This window comes from Fusarium solani, assembly GCF_023522795.1.
Source record: "Fusarium solani strain SB1 chromosome Unknown bctg00000004, whole genome shotgun sequence".
Classification (NCBI taxonomy): Eukaryota; Fungi; Ascomycota; class Sordariomycetes; order Hypocreales; family Nectriaceae; genus Fusarium; species Fusarium solani.
Genome location: NW_027072152.1, coordinates 3,578,499 through 3,598,769, shown reverse-complemented (window position 1 = coordinate 3,598,769; position 20,271 = coordinate 3,578,499). Strand labels below are relative to the sequence as shown.

The 20,271-nt window shown below is 52.3% G+C and overlaps 9 protein-coding genes across 9 annotated transcripts; 5 read left to right on the top strand and 4 right to left on the bottom strand.

The window, feature by feature from the left end:
* Positions 1 to 821: 821 nt before the first annotated feature.
* On the top strand, positions 822 to 2,219 carry MRS44_008226 (uncharacterized protein; the record flags this gene model as incomplete). Its single annotated transcript, XM_046275883.2, has 1 exon — positions 822 to 2,219. The coding sequence occupies one exon, from the start codon at positions 822 to 824 to the stop codon at positions 2,217 to 2,219; it is 1,398 nt and encodes a 465-aa protein (XP_046133753.2).
* Positions 2,220 to 2,659: 440 nt separating this feature from the next.
* MRS44_008225 (uncharacterized protein) lies at positions 2,660 to 3,220 on the top strand (the record flags this gene model as incomplete). The annotated part of the gene is made up of 1 exon (XM_046269079.2): positions 2,660 to 3,220. The coding sequence occupies one exon, from the start codon at positions 2,660 to 2,662 to the stop codon at positions 3,218 to 3,220; it is 561 nt and encodes a 186-aa protein (XP_046133754.1).
* A 174-nt stretch (positions 3,221 to 3,394) lies between these two features.
* On the bottom strand, positions 3,395 to 5,182 carry MRS44_008224 (uncharacterized protein; the record flags this gene model as incomplete). Its single annotated transcript, XM_065620825.1, has 2 exons — positions 3,395 to 4,586; positions 4,650 to 5,182. The coding sequence occupies 2 exons, from the start codon at positions 5,180 to 5,182 to the stop codon at positions 3,395 to 3,397; spliced, it is 1,725 nt and encodes a 574-aa protein (XP_065476897.1).
* A 1,687-nt stretch (positions 5,183 to 6,869) lies between these two features.
* MRS44_008223 (uncharacterized protein) lies at positions 6,870 to 7,553 on the bottom strand (the record flags this gene model as incomplete). Its single annotated transcript, XM_046284018.2, has 2 exons — positions 6,870 to 7,193; positions 7,245 to 7,553. The coding sequence occupies 2 exons, from the start codon at positions 7,551 to 7,553 to the stop codon at positions 6,870 to 6,872; spliced, it is 633 nt and encodes a 210-aa protein (XP_046133756.2).
* Positions 7,554 to 9,454: 1,901 nt separating this feature from the next.
* On the bottom strand, positions 9,455 to 10,992 carry MRS44_008222 (uncharacterized protein; the record flags this gene model as incomplete). The annotated part of the gene is made up of 3 exons (XM_046281036.2): positions 9,455 to 10,112; positions 10,164 to 10,587; positions 10,641 to 10,992. 3 exons carry the CDS (start codon positions 10,990 to 10,992, stop codon positions 9,455 to 9,457), a joined length of 1,434 nt encoding a protein of 477 aa, XP_046133757.2.
* A 348-nt stretch (positions 10,993 to 11,340) lies between these two features.
* On the top strand, positions 11,341 to 12,451 carry MRS44_008221 (uncharacterized protein; the record flags this gene model as incomplete). The annotated part of the gene is made up of 2 exons (XM_046280030.2): positions 11,341 to 12,266; positions 12,319 to 12,451. The coding sequence occupies 2 exons, from the start codon at positions 11,341 to 11,343 to the stop codon at positions 12,449 to 12,451; spliced, it is 1,059 nt and encodes a 352-aa protein (XP_046133758.2).
* A 1,031-nt stretch (positions 12,452 to 13,482) lies between these two features.
* MRS44_008220 (uncharacterized protein) lies at positions 13,483 to 14,052 on the top strand (the record flags this gene model as incomplete). Its single annotated transcript, XM_046275884.2, has 1 exon — positions 13,483 to 14,052. The coding sequence occupies one exon, from the start codon at positions 13,483 to 13,485 to the stop codon at positions 14,050 to 14,052; it is 570 nt and encodes a 189-aa protein (XP_046133759.2).
* Positions 14,053 to 14,426: 374 nt separating this feature from the next.
* MRS44_008219 (uncharacterized protein) lies at positions 14,427 to 17,647 on the bottom strand (the record flags this gene model as incomplete). The annotated part of the gene is made up of 2 exons (XM_046284019.2): positions 14,427 to 17,145; positions 17,244 to 17,647. The coding sequence occupies 2 exons, from the start codon at positions 17,645 to 17,647 to the stop codon at positions 14,427 to 14,429; spliced, it is 3,123 nt and encodes a 1,040-aa protein (XP_046133760.2).
* A 1,139-nt stretch (positions 17,648 to 18,786) lies between these two features.
* On the top strand, positions 18,787 to 20,031 carry MRS44_008218 (uncharacterized protein; the record flags this gene model as incomplete). The annotated part of the gene is made up of 1 exon (XM_046275885.2): positions 18,787 to 20,031. One exon carries the CDS (start codon positions 18,787 to 18,789, stop codon positions 20,029 to 20,031), a length of 1,245 nt encoding a protein of 414 aa, XP_046133761.2.
* Positions 20,032 to 20,271: the final 240 nt, after the last annotated feature.

The following is a 20,271-nucleotide window of genomic DNA, read 5'->3' as shown; positions in this document are numbered from 1 at the left end:
GCTGAAGCATTGCAAGGTTGAAGTTTGGATAACTCCATGAATATCAGCGACATAAACTCATCCATCTTCGACGTTCGTAAAGAAAAAGTAGTAAACTCGCAGTCTTATCCGTATCCAAGATTATATAAAAACCTTTTCTACTGAATATCAGCATGGAGGCAGTTGTGTTGGCGTTCTGGGATCGGATCTTCGTTCTCAATGGTTGGAGCACACCTTCTGGCAAAGCAAGTTGCATCTATCGCCTCACCCTATTGCATTAAACATGATAGAGATTCTCATGTATTGCGGCGTCAGCAGCTTTCCGCCTATTCCCCACCCATGCCATGGTAAGGCTGAAAAGGTTGCATGGGGCTGGGTCACGACCTCTCCGTTATGCACGTTTCGTAAATTTCCTGCACGTATCGTCAACTTCCCTGCTCATATTTATTTACGAGATGACATACATATTCTTTTACAATAATTAATACGAAAAACGGATCCATGCAGACAAAAGACGCCATTTGCCACCTGCATCTCGTGAAAGCCACCAGATGGCCATATCAATCGGGCGACCATTGATTGATCGTCGGGTAAGATTTTCATGAGCTAAAGGTCCCGTGAAACCGCCATTTCTTGGCATTTCGACGATCCAGACGATATGAGAGGCCGGAACAGACAAGCTTATATTAGGATCTGAATCCCTGTCGAGAGCTGAAAATAAGCACGGCAGGGATCTGCTGTGTTAGTGCACCGCCTCACAGAATGAGTCGACTCGCATATTAAATCGTTAGACGTGCCCAACGTGAGTGATTTTCTCAATCTCAACATCATTTGCGGTCAAGATGCGCGTTGATCTGTCTGCCTCGGTTCTTTGTTTGTTGTCTTCGCACTTCTTTGGCTCGGTTGTGGCTAGAAGAGGAGGAGGCGACTCGAGCGATGGAGGAAGCAGTGGGGGGAGCAGCGGAGGCAGCAGTGGAGGTGGAAGCTCTGATGGCGGTAGCTCTGGAGGGTCATCTGGTGGCGGAAGCTCTGGCTACCCCTATGAGCCCTCTCTCTATCCCAACGGCTTGAGCGACAAGTTCACTTGCGGTCTGGGAGAGTGCGGCTGTCAACAGCTCCAGGAGCGAGAGATGCTCTTCGGTCTACCAGGCATCTACTACAACGGCACTATCACGGTTCGACATCGCATCAAGAACAGCACGGTGTGGGAGTTGAAAGGAGCCAATGGCTGCGGCAACGACGACGACGATGAGAAGAAGTATACCTATCCAGCTCTGTTCGTGGCGGCGCCCAGAGGAAACAGCTCCGATGTCAACCCTTTCCACTGGAACCTATACGGATTCCAGCCTGCGGACCAGACAAACCAATCGCGGGGTCCTTACCTCGACGTTTATCAGCGATGGGTTCAGATCAGGTCAAGCGACTTTATTCTATCCAAAACCTCGTATGGCGGCTCCTTCGCCTTTGATGGCTCAGATGCCCTTTATCGAAACTCGGATTCCACAGACGAGCAGCAGACCACACGCGTCTACTGGGACACCAAGATTACCGACTGGGATAACGACAAGTTCTCAGCCTCCGCAGAATACACAAATGTCCCTCCCATACCCGACAACGCGTATGTTCCTTACAACGACCGTTACGACGTTCGCTTCAGCCAGTACTTCACCCTCAGCGATGTCTGCGCATATAACCAGACCACTGGCTCCGGAGCCCTATTCCAACCCCTTCCACCCAGCAGGATCCCCAAGGGCAACGATTACCTCAACACCACGACTCCAACTTTCTGGCTTAGCAAGGGCGCCAAGGCCGAGATGAAGGACATCGGGGCAAATTCAATGACGTTTTCGCTGAAGCACACCATCAAGTCGGCTTACCCGTACATAAGCGACCGACAGGCCATCTGCGGAAAGAACGAGGACCTTACTTTTGTTATGTCTGAAGTTTTTGAGAGGTCTTATTTCAGGGAGATGCTCACGTACGAGGACTACGATGCGGTCTGGACGATGGATCTGGACATCAGCATCGAATTCAAGGGCGAGATTGTGAGCGAGAACAGCACGCGCATCACCGGAAGGCAAGACGGCGACGTCCTCTTTGCAAGGGTTTACGCGACACCAAGGCCGTCAGGAAGTTCAGGAGGATCAACAAGCTCCGCCATCTCATTTACGGAGCTCTCAAGCGTGGCTACATGGGTCGTGGTCGTATTCAGCATGACGCTGCTCGTATTTGTGGCGTGAGGGGGAGAGACAATATCTAATCAATCAATGAAAATCATTACACTAGGCATCTTTGTACCTAGTAACGCCGCGTTAAGCATATATACCCGCTTGTTCGACTAAGCGACTCGGTCTTGAGGAAGCCTCCGTAGCTCCCACCCCCACCTCTTGGTCTCGGGATGGGATTAGACTTCTGACTGTACCCACGATTCATGAGGCTGCATCGTCCGCGTGTGCAGCGCGTCTCTCTCAGACCCAAGATATCACGACTCTGCTGATGAGGAGGTTCATTTCGATCATTGACGTCACTTGCCCCTCGTGATCGGCAGTGGCCATAGCAGCACCTCGTAAAGCTGCCAAAACAACGCACGCGCTACGAGTGAGGCACCCTGACTCAGGTACTGTGGATGGCTTCACGCGATTGACTAGTGAGACACTGACAATAACATCTCAGGCTTGCAATGCGGTCACAGTATCGCTTCTTCATCTCCATCCCCATCCCAAACACCCTGCCACCCGAGATTGTCCTCAATTTCATCCAGACATACACACCAACCCTCCAGAGCAATCCTGTAATCGCCGACTTCGCGGAGAAGCCCACAGATATCGACGGCATCACCAGCGACCCCTACTTCGGTCCCCCGGATAACACCCTCCGCACCTTTGAGATCCACGAAGTCATCACGCTGGCCCCCGGTCTACGAAAGGAAACGAGGTGGCCGACCGTCTTTCAGTGCACCCCGCATGGCATCCGATCGCGTGCCAACGCTACCGCAGGCATTGTGGTCTGGGCTGAGTGGGTAGTCCGTCCGCGCCAAGATTCAACGGCGGCGTCACCTATTGAGCCTGGAAACACTCCTAGTACGGAACGGACGCTGGGGGAGGAGTGGGAGCTGTATGAGGAGGTGACCATCGAGGCCAACCGTCTTGTGATGCCCTTTGTTTCTCGAACGTCGAATGATGTGCATCGTGAAATTTGTCACAAAGTGTTGGACGAGGCTATGAAAGGATATGTCAATTGAAAACCGATTTTCATACATCCTTCCCCAAATCAGGCTCACTATCAGGTTGGCTTATCTCTAGCCTGTACGATGATATTCCTTCTCAGCGCCTAAAGCCTCGGCATGGCACCACATCATCTCTCGTTACCCACTTTCCGAATGCAGCACATCCTCGGCTCGGGATTCACACGTGATCTAACAAGTGATCGCCTCCTCGGTCTTGTTCTTGGGCTTATTGAACGGAAGAGACTGCCAACAATCCCTAAAGAATCCGATGGGACGATCAGGGGTGGCCTCCTCGTAGGCGGTGATGTAAGGGGAATCCCAAACAAGGTCGACCTCCTCTGGCTTGAGCCACTTGGTGCCCTTGACGTACTTCCATCCAAAGAAGAGAATTGGCATCAGGATAACCATGGCATAGTAGGTAAAGAAGGAACCGACGTCCCAGGGAGAGAAACTCTTGTATCCGTAAAAGGTGATGATAAGAATCTCCCAAACCAGCGCCAGCCAAGCAGAGTACGGCTGGAACCAACCACGGTAGGGAAGGCTCTTGCGGTCAAAATTTTGCACGACGGTGGCACGGTAGAAGCAGATGTATGTGATGGCGATGACGATGTAGTCGACAATGGTGCATCCTGTAGCCAAATTGATGAGCCAAGTTAGGACCTGGGCGGAACCGCTGGACATCTGGAGGAAAGACAAGAAGGGGAACACCATGACTACGGCGACGCAGTAGATGGGGACGCCCTGCTTGGTGGTCTTTTGGAGGAACTTGGGCGCGCGGCCCTCGATGGATAGTCCGTAGAGAGATCGGATGCCGTAGTAAGTGACACTATTGCCCGCGGCAAAGATGGTGGTTGAGATGAGTGCCGTGATAATGTGAGGCAAAACACCAATGCCTAGGTTACCCATAGCAATAATGTACGGGGAAGCAGCCGCACTTCCACTGTGTCCAGTCTCACCATTGAAGATGGCCGTCATGGTAGACTCGTTGAAGGGAACGAGAATACCAACAGCAATAGCTGAACCGATGTAAAAGACCAAGATTCGCAAGTATACAATCTTGTAAGCCGTCTTGATATAAATTCGAGGATGTTTAGCCTCAGCCGCGACAATGGAGACAAACTCAGGTCCAACACAGGTGAACGATGCAGCCCAAAGAGCAGCCAAGAAGCCCTCAAACTGGCCAAGCATACCAGTTGACGAGAACTCCGCAAAGGCGCCAGGGTTCTTCCAGTAGCGGAAACCATATGCGTCATGTTGAGGGTTCCCGCCGACCATTGTGATGAAGGTGAAGGAAAGGAGGATGAAGAGTAGGACGACTTTGCCGCCGGAGAGCCAGAATTCGGATTCGCCGTAGACTTTGACCGTGAAGGCGTTGAGGAGACTAGATAAAGCTGATAGTTAGCAACGGAGAGTCCACAATATCCATCAGTGTGAAGAGACTTACCCATAGAGCACAATGCAGCCACCGCAGATTGCCGCAACAGGAATATTATCACTCCAGTAAGACAGCACCAAGCTCAAGGCAGTAATCTCAAAAGGGATGATCACCACCTGATACAAGAAGAAATTCCATCCAACCATGAAGCCAAGAGCATCATCAACCCACTTGCCAGCCATGCGAATAAAGCCACCGCTGACGGGCATATAAACAACCATCTCAGCAATGCAGTTATTCAGCATAGCCAAAAATATGTTGTAGGTAACAAATGCCAGCAACAGGCTCGCAGGACCGGCTTTGATGAGGACTCCACCGATGCTCATGAACAGAGCAGTACCGATGGAGGCACCGATGGCAGACAGTTGGACCTTTCGGTTTGTCAGACTGCGCTGGAGACCATCCGTGTTGCCGGTCCGGATGTAATCATGGCTTCCATCAATCTCTAGCTTAGTCTCAAAGCACTGAGATGCATCTTGGATCTTTTCGATTGACACCCGAGAGGTAACGGAGCCAGGGATGGAATCCTGCGTCTTGGACATGATGTCGGCCTTGAAGCCAGGAGAAAGGTAGACGAAGAGAGTAGGGAATGAGAGCGAGTATAGACGCAAAAGAAAGTCGAGAATTCCGGAGAGACTGCTTGCCTTATATCTCTTGGCAACCACATTTTAAGCTATGGCCCATCTGGTGGGGGATACGGGGTCTCCGGGGGTGGGGAGACAAATCTTGGAGAAAGGAGTCTCCATTCTGGAGAATTCCCGTCGCCTCCACTGCCCCCAGATTCTCTACCCGGGGGTGTTTCCGTGTGCAAAGTGAGGGCATGAGTCGTTCATTTGCCCCATGGTTCGTGCGGGGATAGTGATCCCATGTGTGTCTGTATGCGTGGTAGTGTTGTTGCGCATCACATGGAGTTCATTTTGGCAGTAAGCGAGGCATCCCCGATACTTTTCTGAGAAGCCAAGACTTAAATCTCTGTCTAGATCTCTTAGCTATCCCCAAAGTCTCCTCCTGATCCCATTCATACTGATCCGTTGTCCCAGCTGCTTCACCCTTGGTGGGTTTCCCCCGCGGTCTCCAGTTAGAGCGTTATACCTTCAGCCAACCAGACACTCTGCTATTACGTAGACCCCTGAGTCCCGATGGAGAGAATTCAGCTCTGGAAACCCGAACATCAGCAGAGTTTTTCGCATTCTCCTCGGATCCTCAAGCCGCATGCCATGTAAGTGCCATTCGACAAGATCCCCGCCTAGTTCGAGACCATGGGGACTTGATGAAGCTAACTCAATATGGGCATGTTAGCCGGCGGTGGCATGTGGTATGGCGTCTTCCTAAAAACCAAGTGTCATGATTACAAGTTGTTATTGCGTATAGAAGAGAGGGAATGGCCTGTCATGTTCCTTGATCAAGCGCGTACTAGGACTATGAAGAGCTCCGTCTCTTACTCTCGGGCAGACTGAACATTTTCTCAACCAAGCGAAAACCTGCATGTAGAATGTAGACAGGCTCTTAAGAACTGTGGTTGGGAATAAGCCACTGCCTATTCGTTGAAAGCTGGTGCATGATCCCTTATGGCTTTTTACTACTATCGGAGAAATCGAAGCCAACCGTAAGCTTCTCGAAAAGTTCTGCGGGGCTCGTACCTGAACAACCACATTGGCTGTTTAGGTTACTGCTAATCCCGAGGGTATTCCTGACATGACAGTCCCAAGACCAAGACATGCCGATTTCTTCCGAACATCAGTCAGTATTTCACTCGTGCAATGACCACTTGGGAGGCGATTACTCTCCGGATCCATCCGTCAAACCTTTTCTGGCTCCAATGGCGATATCCCCAATCTGTCAAGGGAGAGTTTTCAAGAATCAAAGGTGTCCACCATTGACGGCTTCGACATCCGAGCCGAGCAGGGCTCGGGATGCTCTTCTCCACTTTCTTGGCTCAACCCCAAATGTGGGCATGCGGAGTTGACGGCGGAATTGGCGAATAAGAGTGGGAGTGAAAATGGGCGAATTGCTCTGGTCACTTCGGCTTCCCCCTGCGACTTGAGGAGGGCCGAGTCAGCAGGGGTCTCGGGACGTAGACTCAGGCACATGATATGGCTGACTATGCTACAAACAGGTACCTGGCACCACTTAACAGGTGATTCTGCTGGTTGGCCATACCAATAGTAGGACTGTAAATGCTTTCTAATTGTATCTAGGTCTACTTTAAATACCAGACGCTTCTCTAATTTACTTGACAATCTTAAGAGTCTCGCTAAGAGGCAACTTCTCAGGAACCTCAGGATGAGGCTGAGCCAGCTCGCCAAAGTTCAGGTTGGCCTTGAGGCTGTAGTCATCGGGAACCTCGAGGAACTTCTTGAGGGCAGCCTCGACAGGAGGGATGGCACCCATGTGCTGAAGGTTGGCGCCGAAGCCCTCGAGCTCGAGGGCGGTCCAGACGAGGATCTGGGCCATGCCGCTGGCGTGGTCGGCGAATTGGGGGAACATGTGGGCGGCGGCCTGGTGGGTTTCTTGGGAGCTCTTGATGGCCTCTCCGCTGTCCCAGAACAGGACCTATTGCATTGTTAGCATGCAGTCACGAAGTCGGGCTGATGATAGACATACGGAACCGTAAGCGTTCTTGAAAGCCTGGAAGCGGGGGCCCATGGCGTCCCAAACACCGGGACCAGCCCCCTTGAGGATAGGCTCGGCGTTCTCGATAACTACATCCCAAAGCTGCTTGTGCTTCTCACCGAGGACGAGGGTGATGCGGCCGGGCTGAGTGTTGTAGGAAGAGGGAGAGAATGAGAGGACCTCGGCGATGATCTTCTCAATACGGTCGTCGGAAACAGGAGAAGTGTCCTTGAGACCGTAAACGGTTCGTCGGTGCTTGGCAGCAGCGAGGAACTGGTCGGCGGTGATGGAGGGAGACATGGTTGTGATTGGAACTCGAAGATGAGACTTGAAGATTGAATTGAATTGTTTGTTTAGAAGTGTCTATTCTACGAGAGACTCGGTTCATATTTAATTCAATTGATTCAATCGTGTCCAATCCATCGACGGGGCTGGAGCGACGCTCCGGGCTTGCCGATTTTGTAATTGCCGCGCGCGTCGGGAGAATTATCAATCAGGGACCATTCACCGCCACGACACATGGTAAAAGATGCGGTCCTAGCAGAGGGGAAGATAGCGGATAGCACCAACAATTCAGCCACTTTTAATGCCGAACAATCCAAATGCAGAATTCTGAGGGTCAAGTCCGGGAACTGGATCGGTCTTTCGGCCTCCTGAAGTTCCGGTCCAACTGAACCAGGCGGTCAGGGGGGATACAGCAGTGCCCACAAAGATGGCGAGACCATCTAGATCGCTGCAGTGGAAGTATTATCGTCTCATGATAAAAAAAGCATCAACTATTCCGTCGAATAGGACGAGATCCCACGCCTGGAGGGCATGAACATCCAGATCAACGTGGGGCCGCTCGGCGACTTTACACAGCTAGACTAATCTAAACCCCGATTTCCCGCGCGCTTGTTGCCGTCATCGTGGGGACTCTGTACCCCTGACGGAGAGGGGTTCAACAGTGGACCACTAGGACCGAGTCATGAACTCGAATCGACCCATTCATGGATTGCAATGTTGTTATCAAGCCCAGCCTAGTAGATTGGTCAGCGGCAGTGCGGCTGTTCCTATCTTCCACTCTTACTTATTAGTTACCATAGGCCTCAAACTAAAGGATAAATCACTTGACCCTTTTTTCTTCTTTCTTCAACATGTCAAGAGACTTCCAAACGCTCGTCCGCTTCAGCGCCACCGACCTATGAACCCTTTTCGAGCGATCAGTGACCATGTGAATCTTCACCTTATTCACCCTAATCGATGACACACTCAAAGTGCTTGAGAAAGCGACATTCGCCGGATAGTTTTCATCCAAGTCATCGTCTGCATCGTGGTCGGGCGTAACCTCTGTCTAGGATGGGCGTCGGGATGCACCGCCACGAAGGCCCCCCTCGAGACCCGGCCCCCAGGTGAGTTGACTACGAAATTTCAAGCCTTGTAGCAGTGGATGTCTCGGAATTTGGTCAATGTCAGTCAGGCTTCGGGGAAGTTGAGCAATCTTGAGATCAGCATTCATCAAGGGTGTTGGATGCCAGAGCGTCCGTTGCCCATCTTTGCCTGAGGATGCTTCTAATATGCCTTCCTGTTGGGTTATCAATGACCGACAGCTCAAACCCATCAAGCCGGTGGACACATGTCTGACTATACCCCACGATCCCCATCTTCAGGGTACCGTACCTAATCTCAAAGTTCTTCCTACTCCCGCTGCTGTCAGCATGGGCGCTACCTTTAGGTTCCCCTTATTTCTTCGATCGACATCACAAATCATGCTAGATAGCACGAGACACGTCCTCGCCCCAGTGATGGGCATTGCCGAGATCCCGAGTTGCCGTCTTGAAGCCACTAAGCGGTAATTCGGCCCCAGGCAGCTTGAAGATGACTTAGCAGTTGTGTCCTTACGTCTCAAATTTGCAAACAAGTTTTTCATGCTCAGAATTTCATAGAAAAATCGGAGGCCTGAAGCGAAGACATCGGTTATCCTTAGTGCCTCCTACAGCAGCTGTTTATCATGTTTGGAGAGGTCGTGCAATGCGTCGTGGCTCGGTCAGAGTTCTTGTCTACTTTGGGTGGTCATGCATCACACGGGAGAAATTAACAATCACAATTCTTGAGATTATTGCCTATTCCTTTCCGCTGGGCATGTGTCTCTGCTTAGGCTAGATACCCGTGTACCTTTGACAGAAATCAGAGCTACAACTTGACGTGGGAGATTTCTCATTTCATCTGGAGTCGGTGAGCTTTTCAAAGGCCTTTCTCCCTATGTCATCATGGAACGTGTCAATCCACATGACTCTCTGCAGCCGTCTCCGCGTCTCGTCCCAGCCCGACTGGGAAACCTCTGACAGACTCCAACTCACGCCTTGGTGCTGAACTCCAGAGTCAAGGCAAATTTGCCCCATTAGCATCAGCCAGACATCTAAGATTCCGTGCTGGTCCTGGAGTAAAGGTCTGGCAGCATTGTATAACACCTTTATCTTCTCGGCCAGACTTTTGCAGTAATGTTGCTCGTCCGAGCCCGGAAGGCGAAAAGTCGTCGCGAGGAAGGCCATCATCCCAACATGAAGGCATTTGGATATGCTGTCTACAAGGCGGGACTTGAGATCAATGATACTAGAATGCACAAACCCTAGGCATTGTCGGATCAAAGGTCCATTGACCGGTGTCTTGCTGTAATGGTGCATGTTGAGGAGGATTGCGGTGTGTTGAAGGTGAGTGAATACGGTAGCCAGATTTGGATCGACTAGTCCATCTATACACAACATGTTGCGTGATTTATGAATATTCACCACCTCAATAGGAAAGATGGGTGGCTCCCAGACAATACCGCCGTAGATGGGCGCCCACAATTCTGTGACGAGCGAACTGGAAAAGTTTAACCTATATCCATATTAGAAGCTGTTTAATAGTACTTGCACTAAGAAATGTTACCTATCCATCGAGAATTGTATCACGGGATTTTCGTTTACTACTTCTGAACCGCCTCGGAGCCGGAGAATCCGTGATAGGCCCATGGCGTGTGTCTGCGCCGCGCTGTAGTCTCCAAAGAGGATTGCGATCGAAGCCAGGATACTAACGACGTAGATTGCTATATCGTTCTTATACGCATTCTCTTCTGAAAGCCGGCGGTTCAGAAGAGGCAATACACGCCGAAGATGGTGGTATGTTGTTCTAGATAACGGCTGTCTCGACACCAAGTCGTTGGAAGCCGAGGTTAATAATAGGATGGCTCTAAGGCAGAGTGGCTCAGAACAGAGTAGTCGAAAACACATAAAAGGGTCCTCGTCAAAGTCAATGTGAATGCCAAAGTGCTTGAATGGGTAGAGGGCGTCTCTGATTGGATTGTGAATAAAGTCTGCGATTTGATCAGCACCGTCTTTTCTTCATCATTGAGGCTACACCACGAACATTGGTGCATTAGCTTCTGGGCAGAAATGTCTAGTCCTTCTGGGAAGTGAAACAGTGCCCAGTCAGAGGGCGGTGGTAGTATGCATCGCTTAACGAAGAGTTGTGTTTGCGCGGGGGACGGCGCAACTCGATTCCGAACGGAGAGTCGGTCGGAGCAATTGTTTATCTTTTGGTCCTCCGGCCTAGATTCACGTGGCAGTTGAGAAGCTGCTCGAGCAGCTTCGCGCTTAGATCTCCGGGAACCAGGCTTCTTGTTCTTCTGGCGCATGCAATGGCGTCGTATCAACTGTCGCTCGGGGGATCCGATTCTTCCGGAACCGTCGGCCATGACAAAGGCGAGTTGTTGTGGCATGGTGATGTCTGCTTTGGGGTATCAATCTGGTCGGTAAAAGCCAGAAGAGAAAGAGAAGAGGCAAGGATCCTGCTTTAATGCTCAGATGTGCGGTCAAGTTCAATCTGACAAATGAAGCTGGGGTGAGAATAAAGTGGGACGACCACATTGTTTTCCTATTTGGGGCAAGTCAGGGTCTGGGTGGTTCGTGATCCATGCCAGCCAACCTGTTAAGGAGAGAGAAGAGGGAGGCATTAGAAATCAGAATGTTAAAAGGTATGGTATAAATTAGTTGATGCGGCTCGATACAAGTGAGTTTACTTCACGCAATTCTAGCCTCAGTCTCATACATACGCAACCAATTCAACCATGGCGGCTCCTGGAGGTTCCCTGTCTCTAACGCCAGAGCAACCCTACACATTTGCCAAAATCTTTGTCAAACACCAAATACGACCCAATTCTAAGCCAGCACTTGAAAACAACACTGTTTCTGGTAAAACCGCTGTCATCACAGGTGGCAATGGCGGCATCGGTTTAGAATGTGGCCGGATTCTGCTGTCGCTCCACCTTTCCCACCTCATCCTTGCTGTTCGAACCCTCGCGAAGGGAGAAGAGGCGGCAGCTTCACTCCGAAAACTCTACCCGAAGGCCAAGATCGATGTTTGGCAGCTAGATATGGACTCTTATGAGTCAATTAGGGCTTTTGCCAAGAAGTGCGCAACCCTGCCTCGTCTGGACATGGCTCTCCTCAGCGCCGGCATCATGAATGTCGACTTGCAAATCAACAAATCAACTGGGCATGAGGAGATGTTTCAAGTCAACTACCTATCAACCACTCTACTTGGGTTACTTTTACTCCCAATCCTCAAGAGAAAGACACCATCCGACTCTCCAGGTCGGCTCATGCTCGTGGCATCGGGTGCGGCTCTGATAGCCGAGTTCTCCGAGCGCAATGCCGATCCCCTTCTTTCTGCATTTGGCGATGAGAAAGGCTGGAATTCTTCAATCGCCAAGAAGAGATACGACACCAGCAAGGGATTGGTACTGATGCTTACCCTCCAGTTGAGTCAATTGACAGAGGCCGATGATGTCATTGTCAACGTTGTTGATCCGAGCTTCACGCCGGGTACGAGCTTCTTCCGCAACCTTCCCTTGCTAATGAGGGCGATGGCCTGGCCACTGACAAAGGCCTTGGGTACCACTGTGAACAATGCAGCATGGAGATATGTCGACGGCGCTGTGGCTAGAGGCAAGGAAAGCCACGGGAGCCTCATCAGCGATTGGGAAATTCACCCGTATGTGCCCCATCTCCAACTGAACGCAATCAGTTATGCTGACTTGGCCTAGATATCATCCCTTTATGTACACGGAGGAAGGCAAAAGGTTCATGGACAGGCTTTGGAAGGAGAGTGTTGAAGAATTGGATTTTCCTGAGGTACGCGACGCGTTGGTGTCGCTACGCGCAGGATCCGCATCTTAATGGTGTAGGGTAGCTATCTCGTTCGTCTTGGTTCATTCACGTGTTGCTTTCGATTGGTCTTTGGTAATTATTTCCTCAAATTTTCCTAGCTACACTTACTCAATTGATGGATCTCATCGTTCTCCCAACTGCCGAAAGTGCAATTGAACCGTTACAATAGTCAATGAAGGTGCATGTAACGTGTCTTCAGTTCAGAGCCAGACCTCAGCTTGATGCTCGGGATCGACTAAAACAAGCCTTACGCGCCACATCTGACTGGCGGTGGCACATTGTAAGCCATCAACAGCCAGCCTCTTTAGCGATTTCGGGTCCGAAAGGGGTTGAACCATCGTTATGGGTGGCTGACGAGCCTTGGTCGGAATGCAACGTGCCAGATTCTTTGGTCAGGTCCTCAGGGACCAACCCGCCTCAGCCTCCCTCGACCAAACTATCGGAAAATACTCTGCCATAGCTCCTCCGTGTCTACATGACGTCGAACCATTAACACGTTCAGTGTTGGTTCACCGACTCAACCAATGTCAGCACCCAACTCCCTCGGCAGCATCCGTCCGCACAACCAATCACATCTCCCCCAAATTACGGACCTGCACCAAACAAGGATTAGTGACACCAAGAATAGCACTCAAAGGCTGGGAACTGCCGGTGGTAGCGTGGGCTGAGCACCGTTAGCGCCGAGAGGATACGGGGAACCCTGGTTCTAGATCGGCATCGACCGGCCTGGCCGCTTGCCGTGTGACCCGGCCAAGGAACATGCTCGGGGGAACGTACCAGGCGAGGATAGGCTGGGTTCTTGGAATAGCATCAGCTAGGGTGCTTTCCATTAAACAACTCCACCATGGAATACGAGATGGAGACAATGGCCATGTATATAAGGAACCCAGGGAGACGACACAAATTCATTCATCTCATCACTCATCAGTCTCATCTTCTCTCAACAAGCTCAATCCACTCAAACAACTTCTCCCAACTTTCCAATTCCACCAAACAACTTCCAACACAACAACACCTTCAATCCCACAACAACAATCACCATGCAGATCAAGGCTATCCTCCTCACTCCCCTCCTCGCTGCCGGCATCGTCTCCGCCGCGCCCAGCAAGCCCGTCCAATTCGAGGCCATGGCTCTCCGCTCAGCGAGCCCCATCCACTTCAGCGCCCTCCAGGCCTCAAAGAGCTTCCTCTCTCTGAACCTCGCCAAGCAAGGCGCCTCATGCGACAAGAAGTCTGACAACCACGCCGTCTTCAACCTCGTCGGCGACGAGCTCTACCTCTACAAGACCGACAACCCTCCTCAGCAGCTCTACGTCGACCGCTCCGGCATGGGCCAGGGTGTTCTGGGCTACACCACCGGTGCCCAGGGCATCCCCAGCAAGGCCGAGCGCAAGGGCTGGAAGATTGACAAGAGCGGCAACCTGAACTTCAACGGCGCCGGCTTCATCGCCTGCCCCAACAGCAAGAAGGCTGGTAGCTCCTGGAGCGTCTGGGTCGATGCTGGCAATGCCAACCCTGGTGGTAACAAGGGCTGCCTTGGCTTTACTGCTCGCACCATCAAGACTACCACCCCCAACAGCTGCGAGTACACCCAGCAGCAGTTGTATTAGAACTGGATTTTGGCATGGAATGTGTAATGATTGGAGCGGGCTTGTTTATATTAATGGGGCTATTGTTTTAACATTGGCCGGGCATAGCGACAAAGAGAGGCGCATATAACTGCATTATAGAATAATACATAAACTCGATTGGCATTCTAGAATCTGTTCGTGATTCCATAGGATACCTTCCCATCCAGTGACTCTGAATTCCTCCTTTGGGCTGTAAAAGCCCACGAGATCACAATTCCATTTTTAGAGGAAAGCCCCGTCTAACGGGCTTTATCGGAATTTATACGCTCAATTGACCATAATACCGTGCCGAGGGCTTCCCTCGTCTCTTACACTTTCTGTTTCCGACCAGGCGGCTTACGATACTACTACCCTTACCCCCACCGAGGGTGTTTACCAGACAGCCCACCATCAGAAGCGTCGCTCTGGGGCCTCTTCCTCATTGATCGCCGCCCCTGGCAGCCCTCCATCTCAGAAGTGATCAATCGCAACAGGGGCGCGGCAACAGTGGCCGGACAGCCTTGTGATATCGCCACCTTCAGCTCTCTCAGGTCTTCTTCCCTGCCGGAGCAATGCCGGATAAGCTTCTCTAGGACGGATGAGACGAACGAGGCTCTCTGGGGATCTGCGGCTAATCTTGCTAGAAGACCTTTCAGCTCGGTGCAGAACGACACCAGCACTGACTCTTCTGGTCGCCGCCTCGCGAGATTCCCATGCGCCACCTCGGCATCCGGACCTGCGAGGTCAGTGGGAACGCCGAGGCTCGCACCCGCCCGTAGGAAGGCATCTAGAGTCCCAAGGTAGTCCTCGAAGCACTCCTCACCGAGAAACTTGGACAGTGAGATGTCTAGAAAGTGCGAGAATACGGTGCGAGCGCCCCGGCGGTTCAAGAGAGGCATATTAGGGTCGGCACCGTAGGACATCAGGCAGCCAAAGGTGCCGTCCCTCAGGGCATCGTTCCACCGACGGGCAGGGAACATGCAGGGCCCTGACAACATGTTAAAGACAGACATGGTGCTCCGCGCAAAGAGCATCCATGGCGATGCCGCGTCGGATGTTGCGCCCCGTTGTCGCGGCAGCACGTTTGGATCCTCGCCACGCCGGAGGAGAAGATCGAGAACCCCCGGCACAGGCGCGGGGCTCTCACCGCTGCTGCGGGACATTGGCATCAGTGCGGCAAACAGTGGTGACTCGTCGAACACGTCGAAGTAGCCTGGCTCCTCTCGGGTCTTCTTTGCGAGATAGGACGTCACGTTGTGCCTGAGCAGCTCCTCGCGGAATAGCTGTCTCGCGTCGCAACCTTGAGAATTAACCCCTTGAAGGGTAATGTGGCCTCGGCTCACCATCTCTACGACGGTGGCCTCGTACTCGTCCAGTAGCTCCTCTGCTGGCACTGGAGAGCCGGGCTGGCCTGAATGCTTCAGCGCTTCCGAGGCGTACACTAGAGCCTGGTTTAGATGGGCGATGAACTGCCCAGTGTTCAGCCCCTGTCCTTGCCTCATGATGCCCGCGATGAGCGATTCGTCTAGGCGCGTGTTTCTGAGGAAGCCGAGATAGGCGGCGGCGATAGAGATAAAGGCATTGTAGTCCGATGTGAGCTTACTTCGGAGGTACTCGCCTATATCTTTGGTCAAAACAAAGTCCTTGACAGTTCTGTGCAGAAACTCGACCCGGTTGTTCACGAGCCTGAGCAGGCCCTTTGTCTTTTCGTTGATGCTGCGAACGACCCGCTCTCTCCGTGCCGCGATTCCCTCGGGTGGTTCTGGCTCTGCTGGACCGCGAGATGCGGGACAATGACCCTCGAACTCCTTCTCCAGTTGCCAGTATAGATCGACGTGGAGAGGCTCCAGCGCGTGGATGGCGGCCTGTAGGAAACCCGCCATCTTGGGGTGGTCAGCCGCGTTCACGTTCTCCAGCATGTGCCGGAATAGCTGGTCCAGATCTGACGGTAGTTGCCCGAAACGCTTATTTAGGCTTCTAATCGACTCGGCGTTGGAGAGGCCCTCACACAACGACCGCGTCACGAAGAAGGCCCAGAGAAAGACGCCGTCGGCCTGGGACACGATCCGATCCACGAGCTCGGCCTTCTCCAAACTGACCTCCTCCGACACTTCGGCAGTCCACCGCTCGTGGGCCTGTAGCTGGTCATTCACAAACTTTCGGATATCGCCCCGCGTTAGCTCGTGAATATCCAGACTCTTCTGGCCAGTGCTGCCGAAGCTTCTCTCAAACACAGGCCACCGACGACTAGACAGGCACATCTTGATATGGGGAGAACCGGCTATGTCACGAAGAACCTCACAGAGCTCAGCGTGGTTGCTATCATATTCGTCGAGCCCGTCGATAAAAAAGCATATTTTCAGCGGCATGTGGTCAGCCGTCGCCAGGGCTCGCAGCGCGGTGGCGAGCTCGGAGACGGACCATGGCTCTGCGGCCGTCTGCCACCGTCCGGCCTTGGCTGCTGCCCAGCGGGTAGGGCTGATGAGGGAGACCACGTACGGACGTCCCCGGAGAAGGTCGAAGAGTAGAGATTGGAGGAGTCCCTGCCAAGACTTTTGGATGGGCGTACCCGCGATCCAGAAGAAGTGCGCCGCGACGGCCAGGTTGTCAGGCGAGCCTGCCCAGGCCGCCAGCAGCTCTTTCGTCCGAGGGTGCTTGGAGATGAACTTGATGAAGGTGGATTTCCCGGACCCCGGCTTGCCCGAGATCCAGAAGGTGCCGCTCCCAGAGCGAAACCACTCTGAGAGCTGCGAGTCAAACGCCCACTGGAAGGTGTCCTTGTGCGCCTGCGGGACAGAATCGAGGCGGACGGGTCGGCTGTCGTAGTTCAGGCTTGACACGATCTTGTCGGCGAGCAAGGCATTTTCCGAATTGGTTAGGCTGGCCAGTCGGGTCTTGAGTTCCTTGACATCAGTCTCTGTTAGGGTGGTTGAGGTGCTTGTATCAGAATTCGCCGACAGCTTTTGGACTTGGAGTCTAAGATCTTCCAAGTCACGAGCAACGGAATCGATTCGAGACTCAAACTCTGGTCTAGTGTATTGCTTCTCGGTCTCGGACGATTCGACGACTCGGCTTAGTTCGGAGATTCGAGACCTAGCATCATGGCACGTGAGGTTAGAATCTTTCAGATGGAAGACTACAAGGCACGAAAGAAGAAAACTAATTGGAAGCGAGGTATTTATACCACCCACCCAAGAGTAGAGGTGACCTGAAGAGTCACGGCCCGGATAATTCGCTGAAGTTCTTCAGCGTAAGATCTCCATGGCTCGCCAGACGACTTCCTTAGTGTACTCATAATGTTCTCCAGCAGCCTTGCAAAAGCTTGCTGAGAATAGAGAAGCTCTCTTAGAGCCAGAGCGTCGCTCGGCGGTGTGACAGAGCTCGTAGATGGCTGTTGTGGTACATAAGGGATTCGAATGTCGAATAACGTGGTACGCAACCGCTCGAGGGTTTCCAAAATGGTGCGCTCATCTTTGCGATCCAGCGATAACAGTGGCTGTGCCTTGGAGATTCTAAAAGATGATGATAGCTCCGTGATAGATTCCGTGATGGCGAGGATGCGCGCAGCGGTGTTGAGCACTGAGATGGCGTCCATGGTTGGCTACTTGGTCGGTGGTTGAAACGCGCCTTTCAGCAAGCGGGCTGTGAAAAGGAATGGATGTATCACAAGATTGAGACCCCGGTGCGACAAAGAAAAGACACGTTGCCCTTCAAAGCCAAAACAATGAAATGGCAGTCTCCCTGGTCATGGCCAGGGAGATGGATAAATCGCGTTTTCTCATGGAACTGGGCGAGGCATCTTACCAGACACTTGGCTCACAACTCCCCTTACCCATGAATTGACAAAGCGTTTCATCCCCTTACTCCACTACCAACGCACAGACATCGCCCCCGTGCGACTTGGGCTCCACTTCGTCGCACGGACAGTCATTTGTTGCCCAAGCTTCGACGATGTACAATCTCAGAATCCTCACCCTTAAATGGCGTTCAAAAGCAAAGCAATTAATGGGGCCATGCAGGGCTTGGTATGGCTTCTGAATGTTGGCTAGAATTGATGATGCTTGGCGTGTAGTAGGTACTAAGAACTGAGCATGAAATAAAAGGCTACACAGCTCTCACGCTTGATTCAGATCCATGCACCAGCTTCACCCCTTACCCAGGAGCAGCTTTGACCTTGCGGGCTGTTTCTATAGGTACTTCGCCAACGGCTACGGTGGGTGGCGCAAGCACAGCACGACCTCTGCCGCTGTCAGCAGTTTCATCTTATTAATGTCGGTGATAACGATGGGATTGGCGCTGGCGGCATGGGTGGTCACACGCTCATACCTCCCACACCTGTAGCTCTCTACAAGTGATTGGACATCATCATGTCGGGTAAGAATGGGGAAACGTGGAGCAGCGTAAATTATCCCTCAATTCTGTCTGAATCTGTAAAGAGTTTCCGGTCTGTGCCTCAACACCGAGGCTTCGCTTATCAGCCAGGGTCTCATTTAGCCTCATGGTTCCAGGTACACGTGTAGCAACTGGGCTCGGACCTATGTTTTGTCCTAAACACTTCGCCTCGCATGAGAGATTTTCAAATGGACCCGGGTCAATTTTAGCCCCCGAGTACTGGATTTTCAGGGCCAGATTGTACTACATTTGCTCACGTCCCTCCACTTCCCTTCCTTTTCTTACAACACTCAAACCACAAGCCAAGCCTGTTCGACTCAAACTCGAACTATCTCCATCACCATGTCGGAAACACACAATTTTGCCATCTTGGGCGGGTCCGGGGCGGGTCTCGGTATCGCCCACTCGTTCCTCAAGCACATCAAGCCAGAACTGGACAATCTGGGCAAGACCTACCACCTGTACGTCGTCGACAGCTCCTCGCACTTCTTTTGGAGCACTGGCAGCCCGCGTTCCATGGTCTCGGCCACACTCCTCCCCGCCGAAAAGCTCTTCACACCGATCGCCGACGGATTCAAGTCGTACGATTCCGAATCATATACCTTTATACACGGCACGGCCGAGTCTTGGGACGTCGAGGGCCGCACTGTTACGATCAGGTTGGCAGACGGCGGGGATATCCAGACGCTACCCTACTATGCGCTTGTCCTTGCCACTGGCCTGCATACACCGTCTCCCGCCACCTCGCTCCACGATAACTATACAACAAGCAAAGCTGCTATTGAGGATCTGAACAAGAAGATGGCTTCAGCCACGTCTGTCATCATCTCTGGCGGTGGACCCACGGGCGTGGAAACGGCAGGCGAAGTTGGACACTTCCTCAACGGCTCCGCCGGCTGGTTCAGCTCCCGTCCCTCCAACCCCAAGGCGAAAGTCACCTTGGTCACCAGTGGGGACAAGCTTTTGCCTGTCCTCAGTGAGGCACGTGCCCTCGAGGCCGAGGCGTTACTCAACAGAGTTGGCGTCGACATTCTGTACGGTGTCAGTGTCGTCTCGTCTGTCACTGATGCCGATGGTAAGACTACCGTCAGTCTATCCAACGGGGAAGAATGGACTGCCGACGTGTACATCCCCGCCTGGGGGACCACGCCCAACAGTGAGTACGCTCCTGCGCATCTCAAGAACGATCAAGGCTATATAAAGACCAACGGAACAACTCTTCGTGCCGATGCTGCTGGTCCTCGCGTGTATGTGGCTGGCGACGTTGGTGACTACTCTCGTGGAGGCTTCCACAACCTTTACACCGCCCTGCCCGTGCTGGCCACCAACATCAAGCGTGATCTGCTAGCAGCAGCTTCCAATAAGCCGGACGCAAAGCCTGAAGGCTTGGACCGCCCCTTCACTGCGAACAGATCCGAGACGCAGGCCGTTCCTATTGGGCCCTGGGGTGTGGGTGCCGTGAATGGATGGCGACTTCCAAGCTTCCTTATTTGGCTTCTCAAGGGTCGCAATTATATGATTGGCAATATCCCCATGACCGCGAATGGTGATATGGTCAAGAGGGATAATACCGTGTGGAAGCAATAGTCCATGAGACTACCTAGATGGGAGGACATATGCTATAGAACATATACAGTGTCCGAGTAGTGGGTTCTCCTTTGCCGAAGTGGGATGAAGTTTGATGTCTCTGTTTAGTAGTTGATAGATAGTTCGAATAAAGGCTCAAGTGGATTGCGGTGGGAAATTACCATGGTAGCAGGTAACAAGACATAAATGAATATGCATTATAAGATAAAAAAAAGTATGCGAATACAAGGACTAAAAATG